This window comes from Micromesistius poutassou (assembly GCF_964030765.1).
Source record: "Micromesistius poutassou genome assembly, chromosome: 8".
NCBI classification, from domain to species: Eukaryota; Metazoa; Chordata; class Actinopteri; order Gadiformes; family Gadidae; genus Micromesistius; species Micromesistius poutassou.
The window spans coordinates 12,934,666-12,956,460 of NC_140278.1; the positions used below are offsets into that span (position 1 = coordinate 12,934,666).

The 21,795-nt window shown below is 48.7% G+C and overlaps 1 protein-coding gene across 1 annotated transcript in view; it reads left to right on the forward strand.

Annotated features, from left to right (window-relative positions):
* The window catches only part of vps13b (vacuolar protein sorting 13 homolog B), a 322,396-nt gene that overhangs the window by 252,927 nt on the left and 47,674 nt on the right, over window positions 1-21,795 (forward strand). The window contains 5 exon segments of the mRNA XM_084471728.1: window positions 6,801-7,000; window positions 9,390-9,571; window positions 9,848-10,068; window positions 10,477-10,608; window positions 16,544-16,705. Of these exon segments, the coding sequence (XP_084327854.1) occupies window positions 6,801-7,000; window positions 9,390-9,571; window positions 9,848-10,068; window positions 10,477-10,608; window positions 16,544-16,705 (897 nt within the window).

Here is a 21,795-nt window from a genome sequence, read left to right on the forward strand (position 1 = left end):
GATTGTTGAACACAAACAGGGTTCAGGAACCATCTTGGAACCTTGTACCACAGCATTGGTAAATACTTGATCCTGATTGGGGACTATTAACGTTTCAAGAGTGTGCATTATTTTTCAATAACGGGAAACTGCCTTTTCATATTTCTGAATCAATGCGCCAAAAAATCTGGTCGAATGCAACCATCGACCAGATGTTTCCTTGACAAAGCAAAAAACAACATGTTCAAAGCACAACAGAAGAATATTTCATTTCCAGCTGATTAAGTAGATAAAAAACAAATACATTATAGATGAAAGTAACTGATATCAGATCAATGTTGGTAACTGTCGTATAAGCAGTTCGTAATCATCGGGTCACATTTAATGCTTGGCCTGTTGTGGTTTATTCCTTCCATTTACCCAACGATAACCAAAGTTTGACGGAGAGTGGAAGGGGGGGCAGACAGGTATTAATTGTTAAGCCGTTTGTGTGTGATTCTTTTAAACAGTTTGTTGAAGCTTTGAACACGTAAGCAGAAACACTCAAATGGTTCTTCCTGCAGTATTAGGCCTACCCATGGTATTCGGTGATCATTAATCAGTTCGGTAAGGACCAGAGGCTGTCCACAATTGAGTTTGAGTTATTAGGGCACGGTGCTATGCAGGGTGGAGTAGTTGGTGTAATTTCAGACCTCTCGACTTCCCCCGACCGGAGCACCACTGATTAGATTACGATGCATGTTTGTTTACTCTCCAACACGAAATGGACTGCGGCGTGTACACGGCGTGGTGTTTGTTTTGTGCCGATGTTGTTTGTGTTGCGCTGATAATATAATGTCATAATTCACCAAGGCAGAGTATCCCACAGGCATCCCCTTTTTGTTATGGTTGAGGTTAAGTGCTCAAAAAGACGGTATTTCACGAGGTTGGAAACTTTGTATTTGTGAAATTAGTTGGTTGTGAGTTGTTGTTAGGGTAGAGTTACTGTGAGCGCCGGCGGTCCTACCGGGCAGCATGCGTTCTCAGGTTCAAGGGGGTTTTATCGAACAGAACGCAATGTTCATTAGCCAAGCTCTCTGTGCTCCAAGATTTAATTACATTCAGCTTCTGGCTCATAGCACCCACTGTTGCTCTCTGTACAACGTGAAATAATTTAATAGCGTGATTAATCCATCTTTTTTAAATTTGATTTGATTGTATTAAATTTATTCAACTGTTACTTAGTTTATTTAGTTGGTACGTTTTGTAGCTTTCAGATTGTCCAGCTATGTAGAATGGAAATGCAGTTTTGCGAGAGTGCTTTCAAACGGGAAACTCTAACGTTATTGCAACCAGAAATACAGACACAGACGAATACAGTCATTTCTCACAGAGCTTCCATTACTACACGGTCGCATTGTTGATTTTGAGAGAAAAATAGGAAATAAAGTCTCAAGCCTCTTCACGGATGTTTCCCAGCCTCCCACGATCATTTTGACAGAGGAAGGGGAGGAATGTGGGACTTGGTTGTTGAGGACCTTGTACTACAGGGCCAGTAGCCTTCTCTGCTCCTCTCCGCTCTCATCATGAGCCTTCTCAGTCAGCACCCTTCTGTCTTGCGTCTTAAGCACTTCTTCTGGCCCTCTGCTGCCCTCTTGCACCTCTTCTGCGCTCCGTACCCTTCCTCTCCCCTCCTCTGCTCTCCATTCCCTTTCTCTCCCCTCTCCTCTCCTCCACGCAGCCACTCATCTCCTCCTCTCCTCCTTCCGCGCAGCCACTCATCTCCTCCTCTCCTTTTTCCCCCCCTCAACTCTCCTCCTCCCCTCCTCACTCCCCTCCACTCGTCTTCTCTCCTTCACTCCCCTCCTCCCCTCTCCTCGCTTCTTCTTTCCCACTCTCTTCTCGATCCTCTCATCCAATCCTCTCATCTCCACTCTCTTCCCCCCGCTGTCTTCCTCTGGAGGGTATGAGGTCTCCTCCTCTCTCCTCCTCCCTCCCCTGCTCCTCCCTTCTCCCCTAGTCCTCCAGAACTTTGTTTGAGAAGCTATAAGGTATCCTCCTCCTCCTCTCTCCCCTGCTCCTCCAGAACATTGTTCAGGAGGGTATGAGGTCTCCTCCTCTCTCCTCCTCCCTCCCCTGCTCCTCCCTTCTCCCCTAGTCCTCCAGAACATTGTTTGAGAAGTTATGAGCTCTCCTCCTCTCTCCTCCTCTCTCCCCTGCTCCTCCAGAACATTGTTTGAGAAATTATGAGGTCTCCTCCTTCACCTCCTCTATTCCCTGCTCCTCCTCTCTCCCCTGCTCCTCCAGACCATTGCCCCCCCCCCCTTCATTGTTCAGGAGGGTATGAGGTCTCGTCCTCTCTGGGCTCCTCACCACTTCCCTGTGCTCAGAGCAGATCATGTTCACCTTTTTTCTTATTTTTTTATCCCAAATCAAGTTTTCCTGCGTTAAAATAGTTGCGGTTTTGCGACAGGTTCCAGTTTCTCTGTGCATGTGTCTGTGTGCGTGTGTGAGTGTGCGTGTGGGGGGTGCATTATAGTCAGGTGGGAGGGTTTTTTTGTCACGGATAGGGGGAAGGAAGCGAGGTTTTCCACCTGGAAGGAGCCCCTAAAATGTTGAGTGGGCTCGGGGGGGTGTGACTCACTCATAGCACCTTCCCACCGCTGTGTGGTCCATCGCTCCTCTGAATCATCAGCAGGTGTCCTCTCTGCTCCTTCATTTCCATCGATCTCCACTCCCCTCTCTCTCTCTCTCTCTCTCTCTCTCTCTCTCTCTCTCTATCTCTCTCTCTCTCTCTCGCTCTCTCTATCTCCCTTGCCTCGCTCTCTGCCTCTACATCACCACTCCCTCCCTCTCTCTCTCTGTCCCCCCCCCCTCCTCTCTCCTCCTCTCTGCTCCTAAGCCTGAGAAAAGGGGGAGTAAGCTCAGGAGTCATGATTCATCGGCACCCCCTAGAGAAGGGGAGAAGGAGATATATTGTAGAGGAGGGACCTTGCCTGGATGCTCTTGTGAACACGGGGCCGTTCCTATTCACATGCACACACATTACACACGCAGACACCCACATGTGCTATTTTTATTGCATAAAAATACCTGAAGCTGATCTGAACTCGTACATGCAGCTTTGAAATGACACAGAAAATCATGCGGGCTGACTGCTAAGCTGCCTCTCAACACACACACACACACACACACACACACACACACACATGCACACACACACACTTTCCCACAATTCCCACCTCAGACCCCCTGCTGGTAGTCTATGTCCACTACAACCTCCCCTTATGAGCCCAGTAGGTGTGAGCTAGGCCCTCATCGCTCTGCTCACCCAGGATTGGCTTTCCCAACGACCTCTATGGCCTCATGTGAACCAATCAGAACCCAACACCAGACCCATTTAGCAGCAGTCATATTATTAATACAAGCGCTTAACAGTACATTTTTCCCCATGCCTTATTGCTCAATCCACAACACAATCCTCCATATCGGTGCAGATTAATTCTTGTTCTCACAAAAGTAGTTTAATTTGGGGGATTTGTTGATCTTAAAACGTATAGCTGTCTCAGTGTGAGGGCTCTCTGTCATTTGGGAGCAGAGAAGATGGGAAAAGAGCAGCGGAGGAGGGAGTGCTTTGGCCAAGATAACTGTTATTTTAGTGGGACGAGCGCTCAAGCAGGGCTGTATTAGTCACAGCTAATGTACTGTAACAACACAAGAGCGTCCGTGTGGCTAATTCATCTGGGCTCCGGGGTTCCTACACCTCATCCACCAAAACTGCACTCCCCCTCCGCAAGTTTTCTTTTTGTTTTGTTTTTCGTCTTCTTTCACATACATCGGTGGTGGCAAACTCTCAGCCCAGGTCCGATTCCTGATTTTCCACAGTTATTAATAATAAGTTGCGCACCGACCCACCTGAGACAGCGCAGACCCGGCCTGCGTTTTCAGCACGACTTTCATTACAACTCCTGTGTAAACATTTGCTCAGGCCGATGTCAATTCAATTTGTCCGCTGGCTGATAAAAGGGGAGCGAGTGCTGGAATGTTCTGACACGCAGGCATGGGTGAAATAACAGAGGACCTAATGGCAGTGTTGATACGGGTAATAAAAGTTCATGGCAGGCGAGGGTGCGTACGTCAGTGGCTCCGACGCCGGATCGGGCCGGTCGGGGGATCTCTGGTTGCAGGGTCATTTCTGAATTGGACCTCTGAGCAAGGCCTGTTTCAATACCAATTTTAAATAATAATCTGGGTCTCGGCACGGAAAGCATATCCCCACTTTAAACAGTTTGGAGCGTTCTGATTGGTGTAACCCATCGGAGAAAATAATAGTGTCGATCAGAGGGTCTGTGGAGCAGAGCTGTGTAGTGGCTCCACCGCGGTAAGGCTAAACAGGGACCGGGAGAGATGACAGGCTGGTGTTTAACTCACCGCCGCCAGAAGTCTTTGGATATGAATATTTTATTTGTAAATACAATTCAAATATTTCAGCCCATTGAATAATCCCTGACTGAACTTTCCAGACATTTGTGCAGCGTCCAAACGATGAAATATCACTTGGATGAACGAGGATAAACAGCAAGTTGCTATTTATTGTATTTCTTTTTCAATTTTGCGCTTTTTAAAGTACAACACATCTTGGAGCCATGCAGCCAGTTTACCGACAGTTTCCTGTTGTGTAGTCGCGTGTTTATTCGAAGAGCTACACACACGGAAATCAGACGGCAGAAACAAATACCGCCAAGACAACAATAATACTATCCTGATGACATGTTCCCAGACAGTGCCGACATTAGTTCTTGTTCATGGACACACACAAACTCACACACACACACACACACACACACACACACACACACACACACACACACACACACACTCGATACACTCCTGAGTCAGTGTGTGTATGTGTGTGTGTGTGTGTGTGTGTGTGTGTGTGTGTGTGTGTGTGTGTGTGTGTGTGTGTGTGTGTGTGTGTGTGTGTGTGTGTGTGTGTGCGCCTGTCAAAAGTCTCGCACAAAGACACACACACATATACACACCCATCATAACTGTGGAATAAACACAGGTGCTTCCCCGCCCATCTCCCTTAACGCAGCATACATATGAGTTACCACTGGTCGCCTTTCATCTCCGCTCTCGCTCCCCTAGTCCTCCATAAGCTCCTTATCCTTCCCATCTCTCTCAGGGCCCGCAGGCTCCATGACGCACACGCAGCCATGCAAATGTGTCCGCCAGTGCCATGTTCTGTACCTTACATATTCATGGCCGCATGCCGTCATGTGTATAGAATATCACAGGTGGATGGGGGTCTGGCAAAAGAAAAAGAAATACATGGAGTTTTTTCGGCGGGAGGGTGGGGGTAAAAATCAGCACAGCTTTTTAGTAACACAATTTCCTGGAAGCGGTGGAGTTTCCGCTCCAGTGGCTGCGTGGCAGGGCGGCGGGTGCACAACTCTGTCAGGTACAATTAGATGAAGGAGAGTCCAGGAAAACCTGTGTGGCATTTTGTGCACATGATGTAAGTGAGGCTTACCTCATCTGCGGCTTACCAAGAGGAAATACACACGCACACACACACACACACAGACGAACACGCGAGCGCATATTTGCACAATTCAGAACGCGACTGCAGCCAGACATATAGATTGACACAGCTGTACAGCTACAAAATCACGTAAAAACACACGCACACACACACACACACACAGACATACGCACGTGCATCAGTGGCCTTGCTGACAATTCAATGAGCCTGGCCCGTGTCCAGGAAGCTCCCATACCTGCAGCAGATTATTGTTATGTCCTTGGTTGTGCTTGGACATGCAATCAAACGCACAGACACACACACACACAGACACACACAAACATACACACACACACACACACACACACACACACACACACACACACACACACACACGAACATGTGCCGATCAGCCACATGAATTTAAGGTGAGCCGAGGCTCTCCTGCCACTGCTAATCAGTCAACGGCTCTGGGCCCCAGGTGGTCGGGGAAATCCTAGAGTCTGGGTCTGGTTCACACAGACTGACTGGACACCGTTCATCTTAGTAGCCGTCCGCTACGAGCGGGGTGTGAGACACCTAAGCACACAGCCCCTAATGTGAGAACAAGACTCCCGCCACCCGATCGTTATTCAGCGTGAAAAGGAGCTCCAGGACTTTAATGTTAATGGCCACCCTGCACCATGCCGGTACAGGCCTGGTGTTCGTTTACAGTACGGCCGCGCTCTCATGCCCCGCCGGCTACACGTGACTGCGCTGCACCGCTGGGCCTGCTGGTCCACAACTGCAACCGTCAAAGGTTTATTTCACTGTCAAAGTTGTATTTATTTCAAGCCCTTCCCGCCTGGGAAAGTGTGATGTTATCTTTTCGTATCTTCATTAAACTTCATGAACTGTCATAGTCTTATAGTTATAGTTTTATTGGACTGTCATGGTTTATTTTATCGTTGTTTTTTCTGGTGAGATCTGGTGAGAACTGTTTTTGTGATTTAAATAAAAGAACTTGTTGTGCTGGCCATTGTTTATGATCATGACATAAACCTAGTGATAAAGTGTTCTTTCTGTGAGCAACAGACTCAGTAACAGAATGCTGTGAACAGTCAAAGCATTTAATCACTAGCAGACACCTCAGTTACCCCTGATTTAGCAATCAATGTGTTTTCACTCAAGTCAGCACCAACAATATCAGAGCCTCATCGATTCACGGCAGTTACCGGTGTTCTGCTTACGTCCTTGCGTTCACTCTAGTCATTGTTCCCGAAGTCTCCTCACTAGCTTGTCTAAACCCTTGCCTTCACTGCCTCGCTACCCACAGGTGCCCTGCAGCCTGGAGTACTGGGATGAGCTCCAGGAGGCCTTTGTCCCTTACCGGGAGTTCAGCCTATCAGAGAGCACCTCCTGCCAGTTGCAGCTGCCTAGCCTCAGCCTTCGGCACCAGCAGAAGGAGCTGGTGGCCTCGGACCTCTGGAGGATCGTGCTCAGCAACACTGGAGACTCTGGAGGAGACGAGCACAGGTGAGAGAGGGCAGTCCTGTCCTGTGTGTGTGTGTGTGTGTGTGTGTGTGTGTGTGTGTGTGTGTGTGTGTGTGTGTGTGTGTGTGTGTGTGTGTGTGTGTGTGTGTGTGTGTGTGTGTGTGTGTGCGTGTGCTTTTACAAGCGCACATGTTTGTGCGTGTGCACGAGCAGATCTTAAGTGAAACACGACATTGAGATTGGCCCATTCATCAGTGCCTGTCCTATCAGGTGTATACCTTTATACAATCTGTAGAGTATACATGGACATATCAACATACTGCAGTACAGTACACTGACTCACATATCTGTGCGAGAGACAAAGTCAGTGGGAGGAGGAGGAGGAGAAGGGAAGGGGGAGAGGGAGAGAGAGAGAGAGAGAGAGAGAGAGAGAGAGAGAGAGAGAGAGAGAGAGAGAGAGAGAGAGAGAGAGAGAGAGAGAGAGAGAGAGAGAGAGAGAGAGAGAGAGAGAGAGAGAGAGAGAGAGAGAGAGAGAGAGAGAGAATCACCAGCAGTGTTTTGCTGGCCCTCAACATCTGGCGCGCAGGAGCAGGGAGCGGGCTTGGAAGGCGTTCAGATCGGCCTAATGAGATTTCCCAGCACACCGAGTGGCTGTCAGGGCCCATCCGGAGTCCTTCCTGCTTACCTTGAGTCTATCTAATCGAGGGATGGGGGTGAGGGGGGGGAGGGCCCGCACGAGAAGCCAGCAGAATTGAAGCTGGCTCCTCCACCCTCCACCTGGCTGCCATTGTTGGCCCGGCCCTGGTTCTGGGTGGGTGGACTCTGGGTTTCTGGGTTGGGACAGGTCAGGCGGGAATAAAGCCCTGCATGCACGGAAAAAATCAGCAAACCTGTTGGCCGTTTATCTTTTCAATCTATATCACACATTACTTTACTTGCCAGTCGGTGGGTACCTGAGCTTTCTCTCTCTCTCTCTCTCTCTTTCTCTCTCTCACTCGTGCTCTCTCTTTTTCGCTCTCTTTCTCTCTCTCTCTCTCTTTCTCTCTCTCTCACACTCTCTCTCTCTTTCTCTCTGTCTTTCTCTCTCTCACGCTCTCTCTCTTTCTCTCCCTTCCTCCCCTCCTCCCCTCACCTCACTCCCTCCTGGTGTTCTGGGGGTCTTTGGTTGGAAGTGAGCGGCCAAGTCTACATTCTGTGTGTCTTAGAGTTCTCCGAGAGGAGAGGAACAGAATGGGAGGAATAACAAAACATGTAGGAGTAGAAACAGGGAGTACCCCCCCCCCCCAAAAGTAAAGAAATAAAGAAAAAAAAAAAAACATGGCACCAGATGCAGTGTAAAGTAAAATATACATCTGCGTTTCATTATAATCATACTCCAAACACTACATTTCCTTTATGTTTAAATTATTGGTCCTTTTTGATCAAACTAGGTTCCCCTTTTTTCCGTGCTCACTCGTTTCATCTACCTTACTTCGGTTTCCAGCAGGAAAGACAACTCGGCTGTGCTGCCGACTGGAAGTCCTGAAAATTGTCAACATATGATGCTTATCTTTTCTAGACGTGCTCCACTGCACCACCAGCGTTTATGTCCACATTTTATTCTTATATATAAATAAATATGTAATTTCATTGCTTCCTCTTCCCCCCCCCCCCCCCCCCCCGCCCGCCCACTCTCTCTCTCTCTCATTCCCGGTGGCGAGCGTTTCATGCTGTAGTTCTGTTTTTATTGGTGGATCATGGTAGCAGCAAATTACTGAGCAAATGGTCATTCACTTCAATTACCTCCCGTTCACCGTCATCAACTGTGACACGCTATTACTGTCTGCAGAGGGGGGCCGCCCCAAGGTACCGCTGAGCTGGATCAGCCCATCGTTGTCTCTGTCTCTTCCCTCTATTAATATTCCAAACATTGTTCCTCGCTGTGGAGTACTTATAGTGTTCCTTTTCGTTTAAATCACTGAACGTTAGACGGCGGAAATGACCGATAATGGGAATCAGACTATCGCAGCCTTGAGATCTGGCCAGGATGTGATGGAGGATAAATAATTTATTATATTGTCCACATGACCAACCTCTTTGTGTCATTATCATTAGTCATGGAAACCGGATGCCGCTTATTATTCTTGTCTTATTTCCCTGTTACCTGCATCATAGTGCTTTGAAGTTTGTATATTGTTTTACTTTCATAGACAGGAATCACAAACTCATCAAGTTTGTTTATTTCCTACCTCTCTCTCTCCCCCTCCGTCCCTCTCTCTCTATTTATCTCACTCTCCCGCTATTACACTTACTCTCTCTCTTTCTTTCTCTCTCTCTCTGTCTCTCTTTCTCTCTCTCTCTCTCTCTCTCTCTCTCTCTCTCTCTTCTCTCTCTCTCTCTGTCTCTCTCTCTCTCTCGCGCTCTATCTCTGTCTCTCGCGCTCCACCTCCAGTTCAGACAGTGAGTCTGGCTCCCAGCTGCCCTGCGACCAGCTGGTGTCTCCCAAGGCGCTGGCAGCCTGCACCCGTGTGGACTCGTGCTTCGCCCCCTGGTTTGTCCACTCCCTGGGAGTCTCCATGCAACTGGCCCACATGGAGGTGCACCTCTGCCACCACCTGGAGCAGCTGGGCACAGGTAAAGGAGGATCTCTTCCCAGTAGGATTACATTAAACAACCCCCCCCCCTCACCCCCACCCCCCCAGCCAAATTGACCTCCTTGTTCCATGCTGAATCTATCCAATTCAAAACAAATCCCTAACAAAAGTCTTACTCATTTGGATGATTAAATGTTGCTAACTACCACCAGGACATCCTGTTGTAAATGATATTTGCTATTATATTGCTAGATGACGATTAGAAGGATCATTATGAGTTTGTACAAACAATCTCACAAACATCCCACGTCTCCAGCTCCCTGCCAGCGCCTGCGGCCCTTCCTGCCGGACAGGAAGTTGCCCCAGGAGCAGGAGTTCATGGTGGTGGGTGCCAGCGAGCCCCGGCTCTACCTGCGGCAGTGGAACAGCGGCGCCCGCCTCAGCCAGGAGTTCCACTTCTCCACCCGCCTGGACTGCCGGCTGCTCGAGTACCGCAACCTGACCTACCTCCAGATCCTGCAGCCCTTCGCACTCCAGGTACATTTACATTTAGGGCATTTAGCAGGCACTTTTATATTCAAAGCGACTTACAATCAGTACATTTGTCAGAAGAGAGAGAAACTATATATCGCTGTCTGTACAGTAAGGATGTTCATAGAACCAAGTGCCAAACACTAACAATTGTTAGGTTAACCCCTTCCCCGCATGCAACAAAGCAGGTATAGAGTCTCTTTATCGCGACTTCTGACGTGAAAGACATATGTTATGTCTCTCGCTCCGTCTTCTCTTATGAATCATTATTCCTCGTTTGTTCCGTTGTCTTATGTTTTCCTGTAAACCATTTAAGGGTGCGAAGAAAAGTGTGTCAGAAATAATGTCATCAGATTTTGATCCAGAGTTGGATCCCAATCCAAATGACTTTCCCCGTCTTCCTGTGGGCTTCAGGGCCAGGCCTCGGTCACCCGCTCCCCCCAGACCAGCGTCCTGGACGGCAGCATGTTTGTGGAGCCCGTGTTGCTCACCATCAGCCAGTACAGCATCCACACCCTGGACACCGCCCTGCAGAGCTGGCAGCAGGTACAGCAGCCTCTGACCCAATGAAACAATAACCAAGAGAGGGTAACTTTGATGGCTTTTCTCTGGTAGGAACATTAACCGAGCCGGCGTCATCGCTAACGGGGGAACATGAGCAAACGTCATCTGAGGGTTGAAACATCCCCTCTTTAAAACAAATAATAATAATTAAAAGATGGGGAAAACATTTATTCAATTATGCGCACAGCACACATCTTTGGAGGCTGTTTCTAGGGAGACGCACATTGACTGCCAGAGGACACGTTCTCCAGACCAGCTGCTAACGTTGCGGCTCAACCCATCGCTGCTCAGGTTCTGGTTCTCACCACCGTTGCTGGTAGCCAGGATGTTGGTGTGTGAGGTGTTGCCCGTAATAACACGGTTAAACTAGAGTGGTGACACCTGCCAAGGCCTCGTCTGGCCTCAGCCCACTAGTTGCGCACGCACACACACACACACACACACGCACGCACGCACGCACGCGTGCATGGCACGCACAGGTACATAGACACACACACACACATGCATGCACATACACATGAAATACACACATGCGCACTCCTACACACATACATGCACAATCACACACACACACACACACACACATACACACACACAGATATGCACACAACGCGCTCCATGTCTCGTTTTCCCCCATGGCGGCTCCTTTCAGCTCAGCTGTGATGCCGCTGACTCGTATATTAGCCCCTGGAGAACTGAGGCACTAAACCTTGCTTCCAACCACCACACAGACATGTATCGCTCAACACACACAACCACAGTCCCATAAGGACACACAAAGCGTGCTGGATAAGACGAAGAAATCCCAGTGTGTTTGTGTGTGGGTGTGTGTGCGTACGATGTGTGTGTGTGTGTTCCGAGCTGCAACTGTGAGCTTCTTCCCCGGTGGGAAATGAAGTGAGATGAGGTGCCTTGGAAGACCAGGGAGCCACTGATGGCAAAATGATTGTATTGGCCGAACACTTAATACCATTGTTTTCCTTTTTAGCGGCATTGCCGGCTCTTCTGAGTCAACGTAACGGAGCGTTTCTGTTGATGGGTTCTGCTTGACCCATCCCCACATTGCCTCATTCAGCACACAGAGAAAGTTCCCCCTATTTGGGCCGGGTAAATGGACCATAAAGAGGACATGGGAGTGGGTTGGTGGTGGTGGTGGTGCTGCAGTGAAAGGGCTGAGTATTCAGCTTGGGTGTTTTGGACCACTGTGGCGGTGGTATCCATGGCGGTCAGTACCCAGAATGCCGAGCATGACTTGTCGTGCTGTTGCAATGAGTCTCTCTCCTGATGCTGAAGGAGTGATCACTTGGACACTTTGGTCTTCGCCGTCGCCTTTCACCAATGACACATCTCTCACTGCCCTTTTCTGTCATCGTGGACAAGACACAGGCGTACACACACACACACACACACACACACACACATACACAAACACCCACTCTCTGTGCAGACAGTTTGCAGATGCAGATATTCTCCACTGACACACATGGAAACTGCTCTGGTACAATCACCAGCACAACCTTGTTTCCCCGCTTGGCAATACATTTATTGCCTTGTGCTTGATGTTGAGAAAAAACAGAAAGCAGCGTATAAAGTGAGTGTGCCCGTTGGATCGCCGTGAGTTGGCCCAAACAGCAGCTGCAGCAGCAACCGCCTTGTAACTGGTGAGGAACGTCCTAACCACCTCCAGCCTCCACCACTCTGCAGAACAAGAGGGGGCACACATACTATAATTATAAGTGGAATGAGCCGCATGTGGCTACAATAGCTCCATCCTAACGGGGTGGAGGGAGAGGTCAAGTAAAGAAATGCAAAAAAAAAAAAAGTGGATACGTAAGCAGAGGCTCTGTAATTTCCCATTTGGCCTGCTTCAGAGGAAGTTGAGCGCGGTGCCCATGGAACATTCCGGTTTTCTGCACCCCACCCCACCCCAATCTTCTGTGCAGGGCTTAAGTCAACTTTATATAAAGGAGAAGGGTGGGGGTTGGTGGGGGGGGGATTTTAAAGGGTGCGACTGCAACGAAGGATTGTAAAGGTTACGATTAAACGCAGACCTTCCCCGGAAGGTGGGGTGTTTCACCATTGTGGAGGGAAGCTCATCTGTAAAGTATCATACTGAAGGAGACTATAATATACACACACCCACACACACACACACACACACACACACACACACGGCATCACACAGAAACGTACACATGGCAGAGATTGTTGGGGTAAGACACCAGGCCTAGGAGGATCTGGACTGAAAAAAAGAAGGTTAATCGGGGCAGTTGGAAACACAAACACGCTCCGTTCCTCTCTCGCAGGAGAAGAATGTGTCCTCAAGGTTCTAATTGTTGCCGTGATTTTCATGTTTCCTGGTGTCAAGGCGAGCGGGGCCGGGCCGGTTGTGATGTGGTGCATGCAGGGAAGCAGTGAACCGCAGTGAACCGCACTGGGCTCTCTGGGTAAAAGTGAGAAGAAGACCCCTCTCAACTACTACACGTTTCCAGTCCTCCCACCGACACCGCTATCCCGGTCATACCACACAAACCACAACCAGGAGGGTCTGGAAGGGTGCCAGAGTCGGTAACTAGATGGATACTGAGAGAAGCGGTTGTGTTGTGTGGAAGAGGGGGCGCTAACATTAGCTCTGAGTGTTGGTCACAGATACTGTATCTGCCCGTCAGTTCCTTTTGGAGCAGAGCATCGCCAACTCTCTGGTGGTCCACTCAAGATGGTTTCACATGTATCTGACATCTTTGGTTGGATACATCTGCTGTCTCATCCGCAACGATTTCTTACCTTAAATATAAGTATCACTCCTGATGCCAACTTTGAACCCAGGTTCCAATTCAGCTCTGAATTTCAGCTCTGCCACCCACACACACAGTTGTTTTTCATTCTCCCCAAATGATACCCAGATGAAGAAATGGCACAACATATCACACAGGGTTATGGAAGGAATAAATGGCATATGGAACATGGAATAATGTCATAATAATTTGATTGAATAATTTCATACCTGGGGAAAGAAAATGTGGGAAAAAACCCTAATCTGTTCCTTAACCCTGCTTGCATCTCCAGCCCCCGGAAAGCAGCCCCAACCTCAACCTCAACATCCCCCCCCCCCCCCCCCCCCCCCCGCCCCGACCCTCCTAACCTCAGGTCCAAAGCCCCCCCTAACCAACTCTGGGTCCCCCTCAACCCTCAGTGTCAGTCTCACCCCCCAAACCCACCCCCCCAGCCAGCCCCCAGGGATGTGGCTTTAGAGGAAAGCCACACGAAAGCCCAGTAGTATTTACACACACCACTTTCTCACAGAACGCTCCGAGGCCCTGGTAAGTGCACCCGAGACAACAGGAATTCCTTCCACCATTTCACTCTTTTTACAGCGTTTGAACCATTCACCCCCTCTTTTTCGGCAAACCGGAAAAGAGACGGCAAATATGGGGATCATGTTGCCGCCGGTGGCAGATGTCCGCGCCGCTAACGGCCCTGTTGGCGAGAAATGGATATAGGTGTTTGGGACCTGATTATTGCTTCACAATATCCGTTTTACAGGTTTCTCGGTTGACTCGTTTGTAAGTCAGGGGACATGGGGTCCTGTTTCATGCCCATCTCTCCCTGGCACTGGGGGGGTAGATATTAGCAATGTGAATCCAAGACATCTTAGTGTACCTTGTCATCTCTTCCAAGCTCCTCTGATCTTTGAAAAACCTCAGAGTAAGAGCCGTGGTAATGTAATCGGGGTAGATTACGGGAAAACAGATACTTTGATTCCAGCAAGGGGGGCTCTGTCTCTCTCACGCGCTGTCATCTTGTGCTTTTTAACAAGGAGTTTGCGTTGGCTATCTCTATATCTTCTGTCTGTAAAACCCAGTGCTCAAAGCAGCCCAGAGAGAGAGACAGAGCCCGGGAGTGATTATGATTACTGCGAGGAAGCCGTTGTGAAGTCCGGATCATGTTGCCCTAATGAATCTGCGTCGGCAGACGATACCATCAAAGAGAGACAAAGCTTAGCGATGGCATCTCAAAGATGGCGGCAGGAAGTTTGTAAATCGCAGTGTCACATTGGGAAGGGGATGGGGGCGTACATACATAGCCCAGATAGTGTTCCACTATAAAACCGGCGGATGGATTTGAAAGCAGTCGCAGCTGTCCCACCGCAGAATGCATCTCCCGCTCTCTTTCTCAATCTCTCTCCTGCTCTCTCGCTATGCCTATCTTCATCTCTCATTCTTGGGCTCTGTCGCACTCTCTCTCTCTCTGTCTGTCTGTCTCTGTCTCTCTCTCTCTCGCTATCATTTAAAGCCCCTTTTTTTATGGTGTAAACTTTCCCATCCGTTTCCACTAGCATCAACAAGCTCAGACGTGGCTACGTGCCTGGCAGACCGACCCAAAGCTTTTACTGCCAGTCTCCCTTAACCGTCAGCCTCTCACCTCCCACCATTTGCAGCGTGCACAGCGGGACCCTCTTAATTCAGACAGCCCGGGATAGTTCCGCGGGACAGGCCGATGGAACCGCATTCTTGTGTGTCTCGAAGACATCGAGGATGCGGGGACATCGGGGTGGTTGGGGTTGGGGGGGGGTGGGGGAGGCAGGGGAGTCTTAAGAGGAGACCTTAGTGATGTGCACATATACAAATCACATTTATTCTATCACTCTCTCTGGCTCTCTCTCCCTCTCTTACTTTACTCTTACCATTTCCTCTCTGCTGTTACTGTTTCAGTGTGCTTGGTGCTTCGATAGGCCAGTGGGGCTTTGTTCCTCCAAGACCGGAGCGGTCATCTCTTCCCGCTATTGCATGCAAAGGTTATGTATGAGTGGTCACCATCCCTGGTGCACTTCATGACTTCACTGTGTTTCCATAGGGTTATGATCGCTATCTCCGTGACCCGTGGCTGTAGGTGGGCCAGAGTCCACCATGTTGTGTTTTGTCCTCACAATGCGCAATACATGGATGACTCCCGCGTGCAGGAATGTGGCCTAGGAACCCAGCCTTTTTTCATGTGTTGTATTCTATCTTAAAAAGCGCTCATGCATGCACACACACACGCATGCACGCCCGCACACACACACACACATACACACACACGCACACGCGCAAACACACACACCCAGCGATGTACAAACAGGGTTGCTATTTGAAATGAGCTTACATCTCCAAGAGGAAACATTTAGTTCAGGGAAGAGATGTTACAATAAAGGGAGTTGCTTTGAAGAAGTCCAGGACGGCTCTAGAGAGAGGCCTTCTGCTGGTTTCATACTTTTCGATTTGTATGTGTGTGTGTGTGTGTGTGTGTGTGTGTGTGTGTGTGTGTGTGTGTGTGTGTGTGTGTGTGTGTGTGTGTGTGTGTGTGTGTGTGTGTGTGTGTGTGTGTGTGTGTGTGTGAGAGAGACCAAGGGGTAGAATTGGCCCCATAGCCCACTCGGAGCAGTCAGGGCTGTGATGTGATTCCCTGGCCTGTAGGGGTTGTGCTAGTCCCAGCCATGATGTCACTCACCGTGCCCTCCCCCAGGCTGACAGCCGGGCAAGTAAATGCTGTAGGTGCCAGGCCCACGCGCTGCTGCCTGAGCCACACGTGCACCATGAACAATGCCACACACACAAGCATGCACTCAAACACACAGGGGCATGCATGTCACACACACACACACACCTAGCTTTTTACTGTGTATCTGTGTATGAACCATCCATCCATCCATCCATCCATCGGTTAACTCAAGTTCTTCCTTGTCTTTTTCCTCACATCCCTTTAACCCTCGCTTTCTCTGTCTGTCTCTATCTTTCCCTCTCTTTCTCTCTCTCACCCCCTCTTGCTCTTTCTTTATCTCTCCCTCTCTCCCACTCTCTAACTCTCTCTCCCCCCCCCCTCTCTCTCTCTCTCTCTCTCTCTCTCTCTCTCTCTCTCTCTTCATCCCTCCCCCTATCAGAATGGGAGGGTGGAGGCGGAGGAACTGCTCTACAGCCATTACGTGATCTGCAACGACACCCACGAGACGCTGCGCTTCGGCCAGGTGGACACGGACGAGAACGTGCTGCTGGCCAGCCTGCACAGCCACCAGTACAGCTGGCGCTCCCACAAGTCCGCGCAGGTAACCCCCCCCCACACCCACCACTCACACACATGTACCCCTCCCGCACCCACCACACACACACAGGGTCAGAAATCCACCAGGGCTTGGCGTTACTATGCACGCACAATCTTATTATATATAATTTTTTTCTTTTTGAATTTACTCAATCATGTGTATCACTAAATTCTTCATTTACAACAATCTTTTATTTATTAAAGTGAAATACTTTTTTATTTCAATAAAATTTATTATGCAGAGATAAACCATGTACAAACCATAGTTTATTTATGCCAATGAAATGTTAACTATGATTGTTGAATCTGTCATTAATTGTAAAGACTTCCCTCCACAGTAAACTGTGAATTCAGTTCAGCGCCAAGAAAGAGTAGAGGGCTGGCTTATTCTAGTTTATTAAAGGCATTCCGTCACAGCCTTTTTATTATGTGAGGTTATCTTGCACACTTTCAAAATCAATATTCATATTTATTTGATATTTATTGCATGTTGCCTCATTGGTGTCTTTTTTATGAGAAAGAGTGTATAGAAAGTAAAAAGGCCCTCATTAAAGGCCACAAATGATGCAAGTGATCCAAGTGAAATATAACAGTGATAAAACATCTGCATGTGCACACTTATGCACACATACCAAGTGCTCATGCAGCCATGCAGAACCACAAAGTGGTACTCACAAGCATCCAGAGGTTAGCTCTGTGAGAACTGGCTTTTATTAGGGATTGAAGGTATACACACTCACAGACACACATTCTCCACAGAATCACACGTTGTGCATGCACAGTTAAACCTGTATCCAACACTGTGCATACACAAACACGAATATACACAATCATTAGCATCTCGCCATTATCTGTGTGCCTCCGTCAGCCCTCCGCTGACAACGTCCTGACAGCATTGTTAAAGAAGATTGATGATACTTAACCCTTTGTGGTTTTGAGGTTGAGTGGAGGGTGGGCTGTTGATCTGCGGCATGTGTGTGTATATTTGTGTGTGTGTGTGTGTGTGTGCCTGCGTGCGTGTGTGTGGTGAGCACATGTTTTGGGACCCCCGTGTGTTTCCATGGCGAGTGTGAGAAAGTGCAGCTTGAGAAAAGACATAGCCATAATTGCTCACAGTAAGTCAGTAAGTCAAGTTGAATTAATCATCGATCACGGTTAATCGCTGCTCTTACCTCACTTGTGGCACTCTTACCTCACACATGTGTGTTTATACACAGGCATGTGCACACACACACTTACCAAGAAGAAGAGAGTTGTGATCTGGCACACTGAACGAATACCACATCTCATTTTACCAGCAAAAAATGACCTCTGTGTTTTCAGGAACTTCTTGGAAGAAAAACACTCAGAGCGGGCCAGACGTCATCATCGATGAAAAATGCAATTCCAAAACCGTTCTGTCATTTGTTATTGCGCCGCGTATCCGCAGAATATAAAATATGTGTTCATGATCATGAACATCATTGTCTGATACTGGATCAAATGGGACACGGCATCGCCAGAGTTTGAGCGCTAAGTGTTTAAACCTCGCTAATGCAGCTCATTAAAAAAGAGAGCTCTGCCGATGTGTAGACCTCTGAGCTAATTGTAGCGCACATACCTGATTTCATCGGGGGGTTAGGACAATATTGAAGGCGATAAGACTCGGGCTCATATTTCCACAACATCAACGCTGCCCTGCCGTATGAGTGTTTTTGCAGCTTTCAGTTATCTGTGTCTGAGCTGATGTTTCGCTAAAGTACCAGAGGCCTCATGGCTTCTAAAACAACCACAGACCTCTTGCTGTCTCTTTGATGGACTTCCTGTTCTCTCTTTCTCTCCCCCTGTCTATCCCTGCTTCTCTTTCTCCCCTCTCCGTCTATGTATCTTAATTTCTATCTAAATCCATCTAAAGAAATGTAGACTCCACACACATGCCCCTGTTCCTGTCAAGGTTTAGAAAAGGGAATGTTGTGAACTGAAGCCAGGGTCATAGTGCACGCATTTCTTAGTCTCCATGTGGATCTTGGGCCCAGCACAGGTCACGTGACCTGCAGCCAACGGGAGGAGATGTTAGCGACTCTGTCCGTCTGCTGTTGGTTCTGGTTCTAATGCTGCTTCCTGCCTAAGCCCGGGAATGCTTGGCTGGTGTCCCATGTTTCGGTCCCTTCTCTTCTCCCTCCTGCACAGTGGGGATGCGCTCTAGCCAGCCACCAAATATCATCTCTCCACTCCCTCATATAATGACCCCTGTATCAGTAAACACCTTTGACTCAAGGTCGCTGCTACAATTAGATGCACCCCCTGGAGATCTGTGCTGTTGCAAACATGACATTCCTGTCATGCACTTAAGGGAGCCACCAGAGGCCAGCACTGTAAAAACACAGCATGGGGCCCGGGCGGGGTCCCGGCCCCTTTCAGTTAACACCTCGAGCCATCCGTCCCCCCACGGGCCTTCGCCTGGTCCAGGCCTCACTCGATGAGCTTACCAGACCCAGGCCTGTCTCCCTCGTTGGTTGGACCACGCCACGGAGTCCGACCAGGTTGTCCGTGCCTCCTTTTCAACACTCTCTCTCTCTCTCTCTCTCTCTCTCTCTCTCTCTCTCTCTCTCTCTCTCTCTCTCTCTATCTGGAACAACGGGAAGGCGGCGTGGTGCGTCATAGGCCGTGACCTTGTCCTTCTCCTAAACCCCTCTGGGGAGAGCGATGGCCTGGCTAGAATGAGCTCACTGAAGCCTAACACACACAGACGTGTCGGAAATTACGCAAAACAATGTTTTTGATTGCTATTGTTCCAAATAGACTGGAGTCCTAAACGAAACGATCAAAGAAATACAGCCGGTGTGTTCGCTTGATATGCTTTGCTCCATAAACAAATTTTTTGGGTCGCTCTACAAATATGAACCGAAAACGGGCTCCGCGTCTGGCTTAGGCTTAGCGGATAACAGGAACTGGTAACTTGCCTTTGTTCTCATGTGCACTTTGCCCAAGATGATGAGCTGTCCAACTCTACCCCACGGAGAATATGAACCCAATACAAAAGACATGTGGATACACAACCATACATTAAAACGATAAACTGTTTGACAGCACACAAATGAAACATAATAATAATCTCTCACATAACATTTGACGATATGATTCGATGGTAGCTTTATTTACTGTAATGCTCATTCAGTGGTGTGATCATATGGCTATGAAATACAAATCATTGTGACACTGACCCATAACTGGAGAATGTAGAAATGTGGAAAAATGAATCAATGCTCGTGAGAACCATCGTAGCTGTGGGGGAAACGTTGGACACTGGTATGCGTCCATTCTGACTGTTAGCTCTCCAGTGCAAACTGCGACATCGTTTTGGGTCGCAAACCCCTCACCCTGATGCTGCAACTCTGCCAATTTCATTTTATTGGAGCCATTAGGTTTGTAAAAGTTATCTTTCCCCAGTCCTCTTTCTCTCTCCTCTGGTCTTCCTGAGAATTCACAGAACTCCCATCTCAACATTAATAGACTGTGTGTGTGGGGGGGGGGGGGGGGGGGGTATATGGTCTGGATCCTAACAGTCCCAAAGAGGGATCTTTTTTAGGACATTGAAGTACACACTTTCATCATAGAGGTGGACATGTCTCTGATAGAGTGACCCGGGGAGGATACCCAAAGCCAGCAATGTCTAAGCACGCACACACACAAACACACCCAGACACACATTGTTCTTTTCTGATTTGTTGTATTTTTGCTTTGAATGAGGAGTGAGAGGCAGAGTTGCGAGATGGATATGAGTGAGAGGATAGAGGAGTGGAAGAAGAGGTAGAGGCAGAGGAGCTAGAGGCAGAGGAGTGAGAAGAAAAGGTAGAGGGAGAGGAGTGAGATAGGAGCATGTGGGATAGGAGTGATGGACAGGAGTGGAAGAAGAGGCAGAGGAGGCAGAGGAGTGAGAGGGATAGGGCTTAAAGCAGGAGAGATATAGAGGTATAGAGGGGATGAGAGAGAGATGGAGTAGGGAGATAGGGGGCGAAGGAGGGGAAGGCAGAGACGGGGGAGGGGGTTGGAATGACAGAGAGAGGGATGAAGAAAGGAAGGAAGAGAGAAAATGGAGCGAACTCACTTGTGGGAGAATGGTGCAGAAGTGCTTTATAATTGCATTGTAACATAAACCTCTAATAGGTCCTCTTTAGGCGTCACCCCACACACACACACACACACCTCCTCTCTCTCCCTCTCTTTCTCTCCCTCTGTCTCTCTCTCTCTGCTCGACACATTTTGCTGTCAATCATAGTCTACAGATGCATCGACGGGCCAATTGAGGTCAATCTCGTACGAGAGCATGCACTCACGTTCACATAGACCGACACACACACACACACACACACACACACACACACACACACACACACACACACACACACACACATAGCTCATGTCCACACGTGCAAAGGGGTAGCCTGTTTCCTCAGGCCTGGACTGTATCAGACCGCCCACTGCAGTCCCTGTCCTTTAGGTACAGCATGCCATCACACCCGGACCTGAAACATTTACCAGGAAGGTTACACTAACACACACCCCCACACGCATGCTCGCCGCCATGTATGCACACACACACACAGACAGAAATATGCACACACACTCACATGCACACACACACATCCACACACACACATGCACACACACGCACACACACACACATGCACACACACACACACACACACACGCACACACATACATCGTTAAAAAATACAGAAATGCATACATACTGATTATGTGGATTCCTTTCTTTCTTACTCTTTCACATGCACACCCTGACATACACACTCTCACACTCATGCTCCTGGTCCCCACCCCAGTGGCTCTCAGTGTTTTGGCGTGTGGTGTGGTGTGGATGGTTGAAATATCTGGCTGCTTGATTCAGGATGCAGCCAGGCGGATGGAAATCCCTGTGGTTCCTGCGGTTATTGGGGGGGTGGGGAGTCAAAATCCCCCGTGATGTAGGACGGACATTTTAAGTGCCTGGAAGGAGTATTCATAATGGTCGTTTACTCCACCAACACACTTTTACACATAGGGCCTGATGTCACATCACCCTCTTTTTGTGTGTCCGTGTGTGTTTGTGTGTAT